A 13359-nucleotide genomic window follows, 5' to 3' on the forward strand; every position below is an offset into this window, starting at 1 on the left:
AGAGGTGCACACGGACAGTGCGGATCCATTTGTGCAACTGCACCCTCGGCCTTACGGTAGTGGCGATCGTCGATAATTCTTTTGCTGATTACATCTGCAACTTGATTCACTTTGAAAGCATCCGTTGACGGAGAAGCTCCCGCGTCATCGCCTGTACCTCTTCTGATGCCTGAAGTGTCTGGATATCTCTGTAATATTTCAGTGACGCTTTCACGACGTGAGGGCACAGAAAGGATGGATTTTTCACCAGCAGAAACTCTTCTGTCTGAAAGCTCAAAAGTTTCTGATTTGGTTGTAGGTTCGCCTGAGATTTGCTTTTTTGCGAAGGGACAGCAGGAGCTCGACGTGACTATGTTAATATGGTCTCGGAGACACTGAGATGTGTTGGAAACCATTTTGTTCAAATTTTTCGGGTTTGACATGGAGCCAGTCGCCAATACCACAGGTGATTCAGAAACACTAGCTGTTTTTTTGATGCTATTTGCGATGGATGTCACTTTTTCAGACACTTCCTGTTCCATCAACGAGTTTAACTCCGTGCCATGGTCGCAGATCTGTGGTGGCACCTCCAGGACGCAGGCCATTTCTGTGGAAATCTTGTTGAGCAAATGCACACTGATGTCCTCCTCTGGAATTTCACCCTTCATGCCCGGCTCAACGCTTTCATCCATTATTGGCACCAGGAGAGTCAATGAATTCTCCACACATTGCTGGAAAATGTTGTTCAGCATGTCAGACATGACGCCTGTTATATGTGAATCCTTTAAGCCCTGTGAAATCAAGGTCCAGTGTTCTGGTGACAGTGTGTTTAAACGAGGTAAGACGATGTCCTCCAAATTGTCGATGGAAATGTGGATGTTTCTTTTCGCTTGCTCGTTTGACTCGGCCATTTTTCAAGGTTTTCTGTAAAGATGCGATGTTCTACTCACCGGGCTTCTCTTTTCGGAATGACACTTCATTCACTTGAAACTAGCAGTAAGTCGCCTTTAATCATTGTTCACGTCATAATCCATTGTGACGTAGTCCTCCTGCGCGCAAACCTTACTACACGCATGCGTGTTAGACAAGACTTGTTTACCGAATGCCCCGCGTGAGATTAACGCCTCCACCGTCACGTGGTCTACTTAGCTCTGTAACCATAGAAACATACACTGCGCCTGAACGTTCTTTCTGCGCGAGATCAGATTATGAACCCATAAAACCAAGTTGTGTAATTAAATGAACAGGTTCCAATGATAAACCAGCACGAGGGAAGAGGGAGGAAAACACAATATGAGGATTTTTGAGGCACAAAATATCCAAGATGGCGTCGCGGCAGAAGCGCCCCAAGGTGTGGTTGCATTTCTCACACACAGAGAAAGGAAGGAAGAAAAGGTGACAGTCGGGTCAGTTGCAACATGTGCAGACCATGGGTTGCTTAGCGACCGTGGTGATCCTCAAAGGACGGCAGGGGGCGTGGTTTGAGCACGTCGTCATCCACCAGTGATGAAGAGGAGGGAGAAATTGAATACTCGGGCAAATGTTATCAGAACGTTTTCAAGATGACTGTAAAAAACGCTGAGCTGTTTTATATTAATTTAATGTTATAGCATCAGCAACCCAAGATGCCTTTAACACATTTATTTATTCAATGCATTTACTCATATTCACTTGGTGACATCGTAGAGCTTTGTATCAATTATACTCACTTACCTTGCTACTTTTATAGTCATGTAGATGTGAAACAACAGGGGCCCCAAGATGGAGCCTTGGGGTACCTCACATGTGATTTGGTTGGCTCCAATAAGACGTTACCTGCTGAGTCAAAGAATCCCAGTGTTGCGGGTAAAAACTCCAACCAGCCAAGTACCAGAGTCCAACAACCCGCAAAACACTTGAAACTTTGTGGATGTAACGTGACAACATGTGCGGAAGACAACAAGGTTTGAAGACTCCTTTTTGGTTTTGGATGGAGTCAGCTGAAAGTCAAAGTTGTTTTCACATCTGAAATCTCTGGCCTATCAGCGGGGTTTAAAGGTGAAGCGATAGACTCGGACATCCAAAAGAGCACAAAGCCAAGTTTATTAGCAAGTCTCATGAAAGTCCTGAATGAAGCGATTCTCCCATGGTCCCGGTTGCCCTCTGATTCATAACAGGGACACAACAAAGAGTCTAGTGTTCAACAGTCCGGTCATGCAGGCTGAAAACTCCCTCCAGAATGTTTTACTTTACATAAAATTAGCCTTACTTAAGTTCTTTTTTTTTTCTTTCAGCAACCATGATCAACACATACAAGTTGTCATATTTGACTGAAAAACCTGCAAAACATCAAACCAAGAAATTAAAAATAAAGCTAATAAATAAATAATAATTTTCCAATCGATAAGGCAGACTTCCAAGTAAACATAAATTTATGCAATATCTGTTGTTATAAACTTTACAAAAAGGAACCATAGCTATGCAAATACATTTGAGGAAAGATGCATATTGTCTGTCACAGCAACTGTAATAGAACAGTGGAAAATATCAGTTTGACATTCTTGTTTTGTACTGCTACTATGGATATTGATGTACATGCTTCAAGCGACTCATCGCCCTGAGGGAAAACATCGGGTTCATCATGAAACGGCTCTGACGGCTCGTTAGGTGACCACCGCATGGTGTATTTATGTTTCTATTTATTTATCTTTGTTAATCTGCTCTGTACAGTTTTTGAAAAAAACAGACAGTGGTTTGGATTTGGGGAGATCGAAGGTCTTGCACTAAATGTAGCGAAACAAGCCGAGCGAAATGATCCAAAATGCCAACATGCAGTGACTGGCTGCTGCCAGGAAGACACAGGAAGATGCAATTTTATATTTTGTAGATTTGTTCTAAAGAAGTATGTTTTTTCTGTATTAGGGATTTTGTACACACAAAGGGGAAAAAATGAATACATTTCTTCCAAAACATCTCTGAGCTCCAAAATAAAATTAAAAAATCCAAAATTTCAATCATAATCATATAAATTTTCTAGAAAAAACATGGAAATGTCCTATGTTGTGATGACTTCCTGAAGGCAGTTTCAGAAAAAGGAGCTTCTAAAAGACAAAGGCCCAATTTCAAGGCGATAAATTACAAAGTCAATTTTCTTTAGTCATATTAGTGAGTCTGTGACAGAGTCCAGTCCCACCCACCAGCCCCAGTCACCCCTCTGGAATCTGATCTCATTCCCAGTCCGGCTGGTTTTCCTCCCCAAGTTTCTCCCTCTGGCTGCACAGACCGCAGCGTCAGAGCTACTTCAGATGGACCTTCTGGACGTTCCCGCAGACCGCCAGAAAGGATGGTACCTTTCACTTATGGCCCCCAACACAAAAGGACCAGAGTTCGCCTGGCTGGACCCGTCCAGACTCTACTGCAACTCGCAGGTCCGATAAGAGAGACACAGCATGCGCTGTGGTCTGTAGCTGGTGGTTTATTAACGCTTTGCATGGTGTGAATTCTCCCTGTCGTTTTGGATCTGATCCAGGCTCTGGCAGACTGCGTCAAAGACCTTCTGGGTCCGTTTCACAGTGACCCCGTCGACCTGGTTGCCGGGATCGACGCCATGGGATTTATTCTTGGTGAGAAAACAAAGTCGTTTATCTTGAATGGGGAAGAGGGGAGGGAAAGCAAACACAGTTCAGAGCGAGCTCATTCAGAACGGCTGCTACTGTGTGACTGTAGAAGACGGGGAAACGTGACCCTTCAGGGTGCAATGCTAAATTTAGATATAACTAATATAAAACTTGTCTCTCACACATGGTGTGACTGTGAGGGTCTGCCGTCTTTCTTTCTTTTTCTTTTTTTTCAAAGGGGCTTCTGTCGCCACGACTCTTGGAAAAGGTTTCCTGGCCATTCGTAAAGCGGGTCATCTGTGTGTAGCGACCCAAAACCAGAACTACACAGACTACACAGGAAGAGAAAAGACTATGGAAGTAAGACTGGATGTGCTGAAACCAGGTTAATCATCACATTTCACTTAAGTTACATAATCACTTCTTAGAATAATGTTTAGAAAAAAAGACAACTAAAAGATTTAATATTTAACCAAATCAGTTCAGTAATGTCAAATGAGCATTGTTTCACAAAAAAACAATAAACAACTGCTTACAAAATGAAAGGAAAGCTTTATTATGTATCGTTTTCTGTCATTTATGTGACCATATTAAAGCTAAAGGGAACATTAAAAACTAATGAGCGTTATTTGATGATTGTTAGGGTAAGAAAAAAAATCGGTGGTGGTCGCAATAAATCGAAGTTCAGTCATCATTAAAAAATGGCGGCGAAACTGTAAAAAGTGAAGTCCGAGTTTCACCTCAATGTCTTTTCATAACTACAAATTTAAAAGCACTAAAGGAATTGAGATATTTACATTTTTATTCCATAACCAAGGATAAGTTGGACTCATGCTGTTCTTTGCAACACAGTGCCATCTACTGACGGTGAGAGTGTATTGCAGTTTACATTTACCACAGACAAGTCAGAGGAAACGTCTTGTTTGATGTCAGTTAGTTACTGAATTATTTCTATTTTATGTGTGTGAACCTCTAACTTGTTGACAATCAATAAATCAAAACCTTTCATTTGCAACACTTGACCTAATGTAGTTTTTCTACACCAGGACTGGGCCAAAATCATACTTGCAGGCCAAATGAAATATGATTTTTAAAATGAATTGTTGTTTTTTAATTAAACTTTTTTTGTCATAGGAACAAGACTGTAGATCCAAAACCTCAAATGGTTTCTGTATGTTTTTCTTGTGAACAAAAGGCTTCCAGGTTTCTTTTAATTTTGGGGTCTGGAAAACAGAAAAAAAAATAGTTCTGTCCTCAGCAACTAAACCCATGCAGGTCAGTCTTCATTTGAAAACACAATTGAAATGTAAATTCAGATACACCGAGGTGTTTTTTTAGAATACAAGTCAAAGAGTGAAACACAAAGTGTTAGATGAATCACTTTGTGGTTCATCTAACATTTTTGTATGTAGATTTTGATTTAAAAGTTGCAGTCCTAATCTATTCTTGAATTCTGGTCCAGCAAAAGATTGGTCCAGGTTCTGCACTTTGACCACACTTGTCCTTCAAATGCCAAAACTGAAGATCCTTTTGGACATGTTCTGTGGCAGGTCTGAGGGTCTTGCTGGTGGACCAGTGGATAGAGACGGGCGGCACAATGATGGCCGCCATCCGGCTGGTGGAGAACCTGGGAGCCACGGTCGCAGGTCAGCCGGCGTGGGGACCTCGTTGACCAATCAGAGCTTGACAGCTGACTTTGGACTTGTCTCCCCGTCTGCTGTGCAGGTGTGGCAGCCGTGGCCATCGAGAACACGGCGGGAGGGAAGTGGATCAAGGAAAACTACAAGTTCTCCCACTGCATCCCAGAAGGGCTGCAGAGCCAAGTGGACGGGAAACACCTGGACTCTTTCAAGAGCTTCACCAAATAGAGGCGACCATCAGCGAAAACGACTAAGACGCATTTTACGTGAAATGCTTTAATTTGCATAGAGATACTGTGACGTAGTAGGTTTAATCTTTATTTTTTTTACTAACTAAAATAATTTGACATGATTGTCGTACTGGCATGAAATAAAACGAAAAAGATGAAACACTTAATGATCAAACAGCAACGACTAGCCAATGCAGACGCTACAACAAAATTCAGTCACTGATTTGACAGAAAGTAACGTAAAACGTACCCATCAGGATTCCTAACCCAACTCTGTAATAAATGGCAGCTTCAGGCTGAAACGACAGTAATGCACCTTTGTGGCAACTTTTATTGTAGTAGCATAATCTCAAACCGATCCAACCTTTAATGTGAGCACATTTTCTGTGAAGGGTAAAGAATATAGAGCAGTAATAATAAAATAACAAGCCTCATAATAATTTGACATTGTGTAATATTGTTAAAAATAACATTGTTTGGGTAATACTTTATTTGACAGTTCATAATTATGACATAACACCTGTCATGATGATAAAAGAGTCTTCATGAATGTCTACAACCGTTGTCACGAAGTGTCATTAGGTACATAATCACACTTTTAATGAGAAGTTGCAGTATAACTTGCCTGAAAAGTACATTAAAATGGTCAATTTTGCATTGAAAGTGTCATAATTTACCAGATGATACTTCAGAGTCCTTCATCATCAAGACAGGTGTTATGTTATGATTATGACAGTGTCATGTTAGTGTTTGTGTTACCATTACTGTTTCTTCTGGGGGTCGGGGTGTTCACACATCCTTTGCGACGTCTTAAATGACTTTAAGAAAGTGTAAGTTGGCCTTAAACACATTAATCACAAGTCTTATATTTTTGTTGCGCCTATGAAGGTTTTATTCTTACGAGACTTTTATGTCAAGGTTATTACAGTTAACAAAAATCTAACAAAATAAAGAACACTGAGATTGAGAAATAATTTTTCTGCTAACTGAAAGAAGTGATGGTGAAAAACCATAACCAACTGGAACTATATTGTTTGTTTATAAAAGTAACTAAACATAATGAAATTAGAGGAATTCTTCATTTTAGTGTTTTGTTTCAATTGTTGGCAAATCACAGAAAGAAAAACTAGCCAACACACTCTGAAGACTGACTAAAGTCACAACAAAATCAAACTAAGCTACAAAGAAAAACCTAAACTTATTATAAACTTCTAAATTATTGCATTATTATTGCAATTCACCCTCATAACAATTGCACTTAAATTAAAGGTTGGATTTAGTAAGTTTTTCAGTATGAAAATGTGCCACAGCCTTAAAAGGTAGATTCATACTAAGATGATTTACACATTTTTATCAAGGTGCCAGAACATCTAAACGCCAACGAAGGAGTTGAGGGGAAGAAGTAATGACCTAAAAAGTGTTAGTTGGGAAAAACAATCAAAACTTCACCAATATGTTTGAGCTAAAAACGCAATAAGAAATTGATTCTGAAAAACTCTACAGCAGCAAAACTGGAGCTATAAGCCGAGTAAGCATCCGAAAACTCTTTGGCAGTTTGATGGCAGCACTATCGCTCTGTGTTAAAGTCCACCACAAATATCCTCACTTTTCCTGCTGGTCAGGAAAAAAAATAATAATAATACAGACTGTAAACATGCCATAAAATGCTCCCCTCCTTTTCTGACCACAGAAATTCTCCCAACTAAGCTGGACAGCAGCCACACTCATCCACCGCTGAGAAAAAGTCTCAGTCAGTCTGTGTGTGTGTGTGTTTTTTTTTTAAACATTTATCCTACGCTTACTGACAGCAGTTGGCCTGCTTCTTCTTTGCTGTGGCGTGCAGATTGCTTGAAGTGCTGTTGATTCCTAAACGCCAAACAACAAAGAAGAGTGTTAACTTGTGGGACGTTTGTTTGACTTCTCGAGACAGTTCACATACTCACTGACAACGTCGCCAATCTGCCTCGATCCACTTTTCTCCAACTCGGCGAGAACGCTTGTCTCAAAGGCCAAACCGGCGACTCGGAAGAAGAACTCTTTGACGTTTTCCCCTGAAGGAAAGCGACCAGAGATCTGATAGAGGCTAGCTGGAAACCACTGGAGTGGCTAAGTCAAACTTCATCCATAATATTTATCAATATTATTTATTAATAAATGTTATTCCTAATTTTCTATATATTTTTTTAAAATTGCTTTTGGCAGAAGCCTTAAAGTGTCAGAAATGACGTTCGCGTTTAAGCTAAGGATGCTAAGTGATGGTCAACGTAAAAAAGACTGTGGATGCAGAAGAAGACGGTTTCTTCTTCTACTGCAGAAGAAACCGTCTTCTTCTGTAGTGCGAAGACGGTTACCACTCTGTAATGCAGTGTTTATCAATTATTTTCTGCCCGTGGATCATCATTTTTCTTTGACCTTCCCTCCTGCTATTGCGAATCTGTTCATATTTAATAATTTATCTGTACTAACCATTGGCTCCGGCATTGTATGACACAAACAAACCACCGTTTCATTGCTCTAACTTCCAAAATAATTTCCAAAATCAGTTTATTAAATGAATCAATAACATTTAATCAAGACTCAGTATGACAGAGGAAAAAGTGCTGATGATTCGCTGTTCATAGAAAGTTGTGCTTTTTCACCCACAAAGCAGTCAGAATGTTAAACTACTAGCATAAAAGCTACACAGTTAGCATGATTACTAGCAAACTTAACTCAGGTTTTATTACTAAATTGACTTTGAATACATTATAAACTGTTGCCTATCATAGATGCTAGTTGGTTTTTGACTTGGAAAAAAATCAAGCTATTTTACTTATTGTCAGCCACACATTATGCTAAACAAAAAACTACATATATTTTAAATACTTTTATGTTCGTGTTAACCCACATGTCTACCTTCTGTCACGTTGGGAGAGTGGAGCATATTTTTATCCCACTTTATGATTCATACAGAGAATGACAGGCGAATGACAGGCGAGCTGTGTATACAAAGGTGGCGTGTCAGACATGGAGATGAAACGTGTCGACTCACCCGTCAGCGATGAGACAGCCCAGTACTCAGCATGAATCTCTCTCGCAAACTTCATGGCGTCTTGTTCGATCCGGGAATACTGAGCAGGAGACTGTTTGAAATGGCAGGAGAAACCAGAGACTGCTTTCTAATGCGTACGAAAAGCGTGTTCATTTTCATTTGAAATGCGTGCAGTCACATTTAAAAAGCTACAGTATGCGTTCCAACAAGGCTTATTTGTTTCAAAATCGCAACGTTCAAGGAGGAATTAAAAATACTTTTTATAGGTCAATGTTTCTATATGATTAATAATATTATTGTTAAATTGTTGGTCTGTGTGATATTCTAATATCAAATGTTATGTTTCATTAGTTGTGAACAGAAACAAAACGTAAGGGATAAAAACCACCAGTCTGTTTTATTAATCTATATAAGATGTTTGTTACTTGGTAAATTAATTTACTGAAATATGTGTCAATTCAATTCAATGCAATTTAAACTTTATTAAAGAAAAAGTATTCTGATTCGTAGTGGAGATCAAAAAATAAAAAAGTCAAATAAGAGAGAAGAAAATAGCAATCAAATAAATGAAGTTTTTAATATTATCCTAATTAATTGAATATATATAATTGTTTGTATTTGGTAGATAATTTGATATTATCTACCAGTAATGTTTCTTGAGTGGAGAACTTGCCTAGAACTCCTGCAATGCAATGTAACTAGATGAGTGCTATGAGAATACAGGACTCGCCACATATCTGTGCAAATTATGTATAAAATTTTAAAAGATTGACGACACAATTCATCTATAATTCACCACTAGCGGCAAAATAAAAGTGGAACTTTTACGGGAATCAGGCGAAAGTTGAAGAGCTCAGACTCATCTCAAAAACAGCCAATATTCCTGCCGCAGTCAGAAAATCTTTTGGGGTTTTTCATGAGGAGCACGAAACATTCCTGAGGTTTCAACCAGAAGAAGAACATAAACAGTGTGTGTGTGTGTGTGTGTGTGTGTGTGTGTGTGTGTGTGTGTGTGTGTGTGTGTGTGTGGGGGGGTGTTTGTGTGTGTGTGTGTGTCTGATGTTGACCCAAGCAATTCCAGTAAAAACAACAACATAACACATCCATAGGCAGTGTCCACTTTAAACAGCGCTGAGACTCACACTCAGGTCCTTCTTTGTGCCGACGAGGAAGAGCTGAACGCTGGTGGGGTCGTTCTCTTTCAAGGCGTCTTCCAGCCACTGCCTGCAGCAGTGAAACATGGGAGGACATCAAACCCAGCGAGAAAGAAATCATGAGTCCAGCAACACCCTCATAATCAGAGGGCTTACCTGGCGTGGCCCAGAGAGGCAATGTCATTCACGTCAAACGCGATTATCACAACTGAGGAAAGAAGAACATTTGACTTGAAGCCCGTATGAATTTTTTTCCAATACCCATTTCCTGTTTAATATATTTGAAAAATCTGGCCGGACGAACCCTGAGCTCCTCTGTAGTAAGTGGAAGCGATGCACTTGAACCGTTCCTGGCCCGCAGTGTCCCAACTGTAACAGAGCAAAAACTCAGCATAGTCACAGCGAGCGGATTAAATAAATAATCAAGAAAAAGAAGAAATAATCAGACTCACAGCTGCAGGCTGAAAGGGACGCCGAGCACCTCGAAGCGCTCCATCTCAAAGTCAACACCGATGGTCGCCTTGTAGTTCTTATCAAAGGCATCCTTGCAAAATCTAAAGCAGAAATCTGGCTTTACTTTCTGGATCATTTGGTCACATTGCTCACACAGCTATATTTTTTCTTTTTATGTAAATATCTACTGTTGAAAATGTGTTCTCACATTTAAAGATTTCATGTCTTTTGTCCTCCAAATTTTTTAATACTTTTGCTTACATTTTTATTTTGAAAGCAGGACTTCATGCCTTTCTTCCCTAAACTTGTAATGCTTGTACTATGTTGTCTTAGGCAGGATTTTGCTCACCCAGCCAAAGTAGCTGTTAGCGATCAGTAGCTGTTAGCCATCGGTAGCTGTTAGCGATCGGTAGCTGTTAGCAATCGGTAGCTGTTAGCAATCGGTAGCTGCTAGCGATCGGTAGCACACTGCTGGTGGATGTTTAGTGTTCTATGGAGAAGAAAGCTGACTTTGTTGTTTCTCCCTACATCCATTGATTGGCACAGGTTGATACATTCCATAGTAGCCACACAGGCACACCCGCTAGAAGGAAACAAACGCACCCAGTACAACACTTTCATTCTATTGGCTGAGAGGTTACCAGGCGACTGTGCCAAAAGGCAGTTCTATGTCTCATAGGACTGTGAGCGCCAGGAAAAGTTTTGAGGACAAGCGTTACAAGTTTTGAGAAGAAGTCTTGCTTTCAAAATAAAAATGTAAGCAAAAGTATAAAAAGTTTTCAGAACAAAAGACTGAAAAAGTGTGCTCTTGGATTAGGGCAGAAAAATTCCTCCATATTCCTGTTACCAATAATGTTTGACTGGACAGCAGTTAACACAGGTTCACTCTTCTTCCTGCTTTCTTTAATAATTTAACCATAAACACAGCTACACTCACTACTAATACTCAAAAGTTTGCAGATTTTCTCAGTTACAAAAGTAACATCCAACTCTTACTGTTTGTACATTACTAAATATTTTAATGACTAAATCAAGCTTCATGCATTCATTAGCCTGCAGCATTTACCTATTAATCAGGCAGGTTTTCCCCACAGCCAGATCGCCGACCACGATGACCTTGGAGATTTTAAACCTGACACAAGGAATGGTAGAAGAATCAGCCGATGAAGCAAAAATAATCACATCAAGCCGAGCTCACAGAGAGCTCAGGTGTCCGTTCTCACCCCACAGTGCCGGTCCGCTGCTCCTGGCAGGCCGTCCTCACTTTATTGTTGAATTCTTCTGTAATGTGAAGGGCTGCCTCCTTTCTGAAAGCCTAAAATCAAAGGACAGGAAGAGAAAGTGAGAGCGATGTGGATTTTCTAAAACAATAAAGTTGTTGCTGATGCTCCGGCTTTTGATTTTCACCTGAGGCAGCTGAGCGATGACCCGGTCCCGACGAACCGGAGGAAAAACACTCATGCCTGAAACTCTGAGAGACATGAAGCCTCGGGGTAAATGACGTCTGGACGAGAAAAACACAACCGTTTCAACTCATCGGGTTTGTTGTTTCAAGCTGCTGTCATACTATGTTGCCATAGTGCAGGGATAATGAAACTAGTGTGGGTTGTGTGGATAAAAAAAAAATTGACAGATTTTTAGATTTTTACATTAATTAAAACACTATAAAAACTAAGACTTTCTGTCTAGTTTTCGTTTTGTGGAGGTTTATCAAATAAAACCAGTGAACTGGTTGACAGTTTTTGAAGTGCATGTGTCACTTTTGATGTCATATTTAAGACTTTTTAATGCCGCTTCGAATGAAATTCAAGACAGAAAAAGGTTTAGATGCACAGTGTTTTGGGGCATCCTTTGTCCTTCTCACACTGCATATGGCTCTCTGCACACTTAACCTCCATACTACCAAGCTTAAAAGTGTATTTTGCATAGAAAACACCCAGACTCACATGGGTTAACAACAGAAGTGAGACAGTGGCGTAAAAACAAACAGCCAGCTGGAGATAAATTTGCTCTTAAAGGAGCAGTAAGGTAAAATCCCTAGGATCACACTGCCATTTCACAGCACAAAATGTCATGGTCAGTTTTTATAAAAACGCTACACATATCAAATATGACATAGCCATTTAATGCTTTAAAATTGGGCCCCTTTGAAAAAAAAATCATCTCTTTGGCTTTTTTTTCTTCTGTTAATTAAAACGAGTAAAATCAAAGGTGATTTTGCTGTTGTGATAAAAATGGATTTTAAGACTTTCCACATATCTTCACCATTCTTGGAGGGTGCGGCAAACTATTACATTTGTAAACAGGTAATCAAAACACTACCAGAAATACAATAATATTGTAATAATAATAATTGTAATAATAACAATAGTGTGGCACTAGTTTATGACTTGTAATGCTTATTTTTTTAAGTAAAAAAAAAAAAAAAAATATATATATATATATATATATATATATATTATATATATATATATATATATATATGTGTGTGTGTGTGTGTGTGTGTGTGTGTGTGTGTGTGTGTGTGTAAAAAAATTTACACATATAACATCAAATTCCTGGAGATTAGTTCATACAGTAAATAATTTGGATAAATATGTCTGCTTCTAAATTCTAAATTCGTACATCTTTACTAGGTGCTATTACAGCTTTACACTACTACATACTACTACACACATGTCTTCCTAAGAGCTACGGCAGCCTGAAGGAGCCAAAGGTTGATTACTCATGAAATGAAAGGTAGCCAGGGCAACAGTAATCAGCGCCGAGCCGCTTACTGTCTGTCTGTTTTAATCCTATTGTTCATCAAAACTCCCTCTGAAGACAAAAGAAATACAATTGACTTCATTCCGTTTCCTTCTGCGTTCAGCGGTAGCGACTTTTCCAACTTTTATGCAACAACAAACCGTGAGAAGGAGGCTGAAAAGACAGAAGGTCGCTGTGGGTTTTCTGAAGTGGAGGTAGCGTTTTAGCCGCAGCTGATGTTACAGGATACCTCGGCGGTTCAAGATGGTCCTCTTCAGTCTCACTCCCCTCAAAGACGCCTCTTGCTCCACGCTGAGGCAGCTCACGCTTTCAGTGTTTAGTAAAAAAATATATACAAAAAAGGTTAGCGTTCATTAATGGGGCTTAAGTCGAGCCACGGAAGTTGTGGGGAGCAGCCGAGAGGGACCACAGCAGCTGCTGACTCAGTTCCCCTGGATTCATTCTTTCCTCCCACATTTTCTCCTGCTCGGCCCCCTGCTGGACAAAATGAAGAACTGCCGGGAATCTGTT

The 13359-nt window shown here is 39.8% G+C and overlaps 2 protein-coding genes across 7 annotated transcripts; one reads left to right on the plus strand and one right to left on the minus strand.

Moving 5' to 3' along the window:
• The first annotated feature begins 1168 nt into the window (after nt 1-1168).
• zgc:174895 (uncharacterized protein LOC100126024 homolog) lies at nt 1169-11700 on the plus strand. Of its 5 annotated transcripts, none has more exons than XR_008606994.1 (7): nt 1169-1330; nt 3196-3386; nt 3488-3581; nt 3814-3960; nt 5126-5225; nt 5301-5519; nt 11178-11700. XR_008606994.1 is itself a non-coding variant. In XM_055045506.1 (6 exons), the coding sequence occupies exons 1-6, from the start codon at nt 1273-1275 to the stop codon at nt 5467-5469; spliced, it is 759 nt and encodes a 252-aa protein (XP_054901481.1). In that variant the 5' UTR covers nt 1169-1272; the 3' UTR covers nt 5470-5607. The 5 variants fall into 5 exon arrangements, 3 of the variants coding, with proteins under 3 accessions (XP_054901481.1, XP_054901483.1, XP_054901484.1); XR_008606995.1 differs by having other exon boundaries at nt 5126-5221; XM_055045506.1 differs by lacking the exon at nt 11178-11700 and having other exon boundaries at nt 5301-5607.
• On the minus strand, nt 6001-13245 carry rab34a (RAB34, member RAS oncogene family a). Of its 2 annotated transcripts, none has more exons than XM_055045504.1 (11): nt 13079-13245; nt 11491-11587; nt 11307-11398; nt 11150-11215; nt 10083-10184; nt 9935-9999; nt 9787-9838; nt 9619-9700; nt 8477-8567; nt 7389-7496; nt 6001-7311 (listed from the first exon to the last, which is right to left on the minus strand). In XM_055045504.1, exons 2-11 carry the CDS (start codon nt 11563-11565, stop codon nt 7244-7246), a joined length of 801 nt encoding a protein of 266 aa, XP_054901479.1. In that variant the 5' UTR covers nt 11566-11587; nt 13079-13245; the 3' UTR covers nt 6001-7243. The 2 variants fall into 2 exon arrangements, with proteins under 2 accessions (XP_054901479.1, XP_054901480.1); XM_055045505.1 differs by having other exon boundaries at nt 12990-13245.
• Between the last annotated feature and the right edge of the window lie 114 nt (nt 13246-13359).

The sequence above is a fragment of the Poeciliopsis prolifica genome, unplaced genomic scaffold (genome assembly GCF_027474105.1).
Source record: "Poeciliopsis prolifica strain line A6 unplaced genomic scaffold, Auburn_PproV2 SCAFFOLD022, whole genome shotgun sequence".
Taxonomy (NCBI): Eukaryota; Metazoa; Chordata; class Actinopteri; order Cyprinodontiformes; family Poeciliidae; genus Poeciliopsis; species Poeciliopsis prolifica.

Excerpts from the sequence above, each read along its gene's own strand:
- zgc:174895 (XM_055045506.1), top strand. The coding sequence starts at position 1,273 with ATGAGGATTTTTGAGGCACAAAATATCCAAGATGGCGTCGCGGCAGAA. Across the intron at positions 1,331-3,195 it reads CGCGGCAGAAGCGCCCCAAG|TCCGGCTGGTTTTCCTCCCC; the intron begins GTGTGGTTGCAT and ends TCTCATTCCCAG. Across the intron at positions 3,582-3,813 it reads CGCCATGGGATTTATTCTTG|GGGCTTCTGTCGCCACGACT; the intron begins GTGAGAAAACAA and ends TTTTTTTCAAAG.
- rab34a (XM_055045504.1), bottom strand. The coding sequence starts at position 11,565 with ATGTCTCTCAGAGTTTCAGGCATGAGTGTTTTTCCTCCGGTTCGTCGG. Across the intron at positions 11,216-11,306 it reads CAGCGGACCGGCACTGTGGG|GTTTAAAATCTCCAAGGTCA; the intron begins GTGAGAACGGAC and ends TCCTTGTGTCAG. Across the intron at positions 10,000-10,082 it reads GTCCCTTTCAGCCTGCAGCT|TTGGGACACTGCGGGCCAGG; the intron begins GTGAGTCTGATT and ends GCTCTGTTACAG.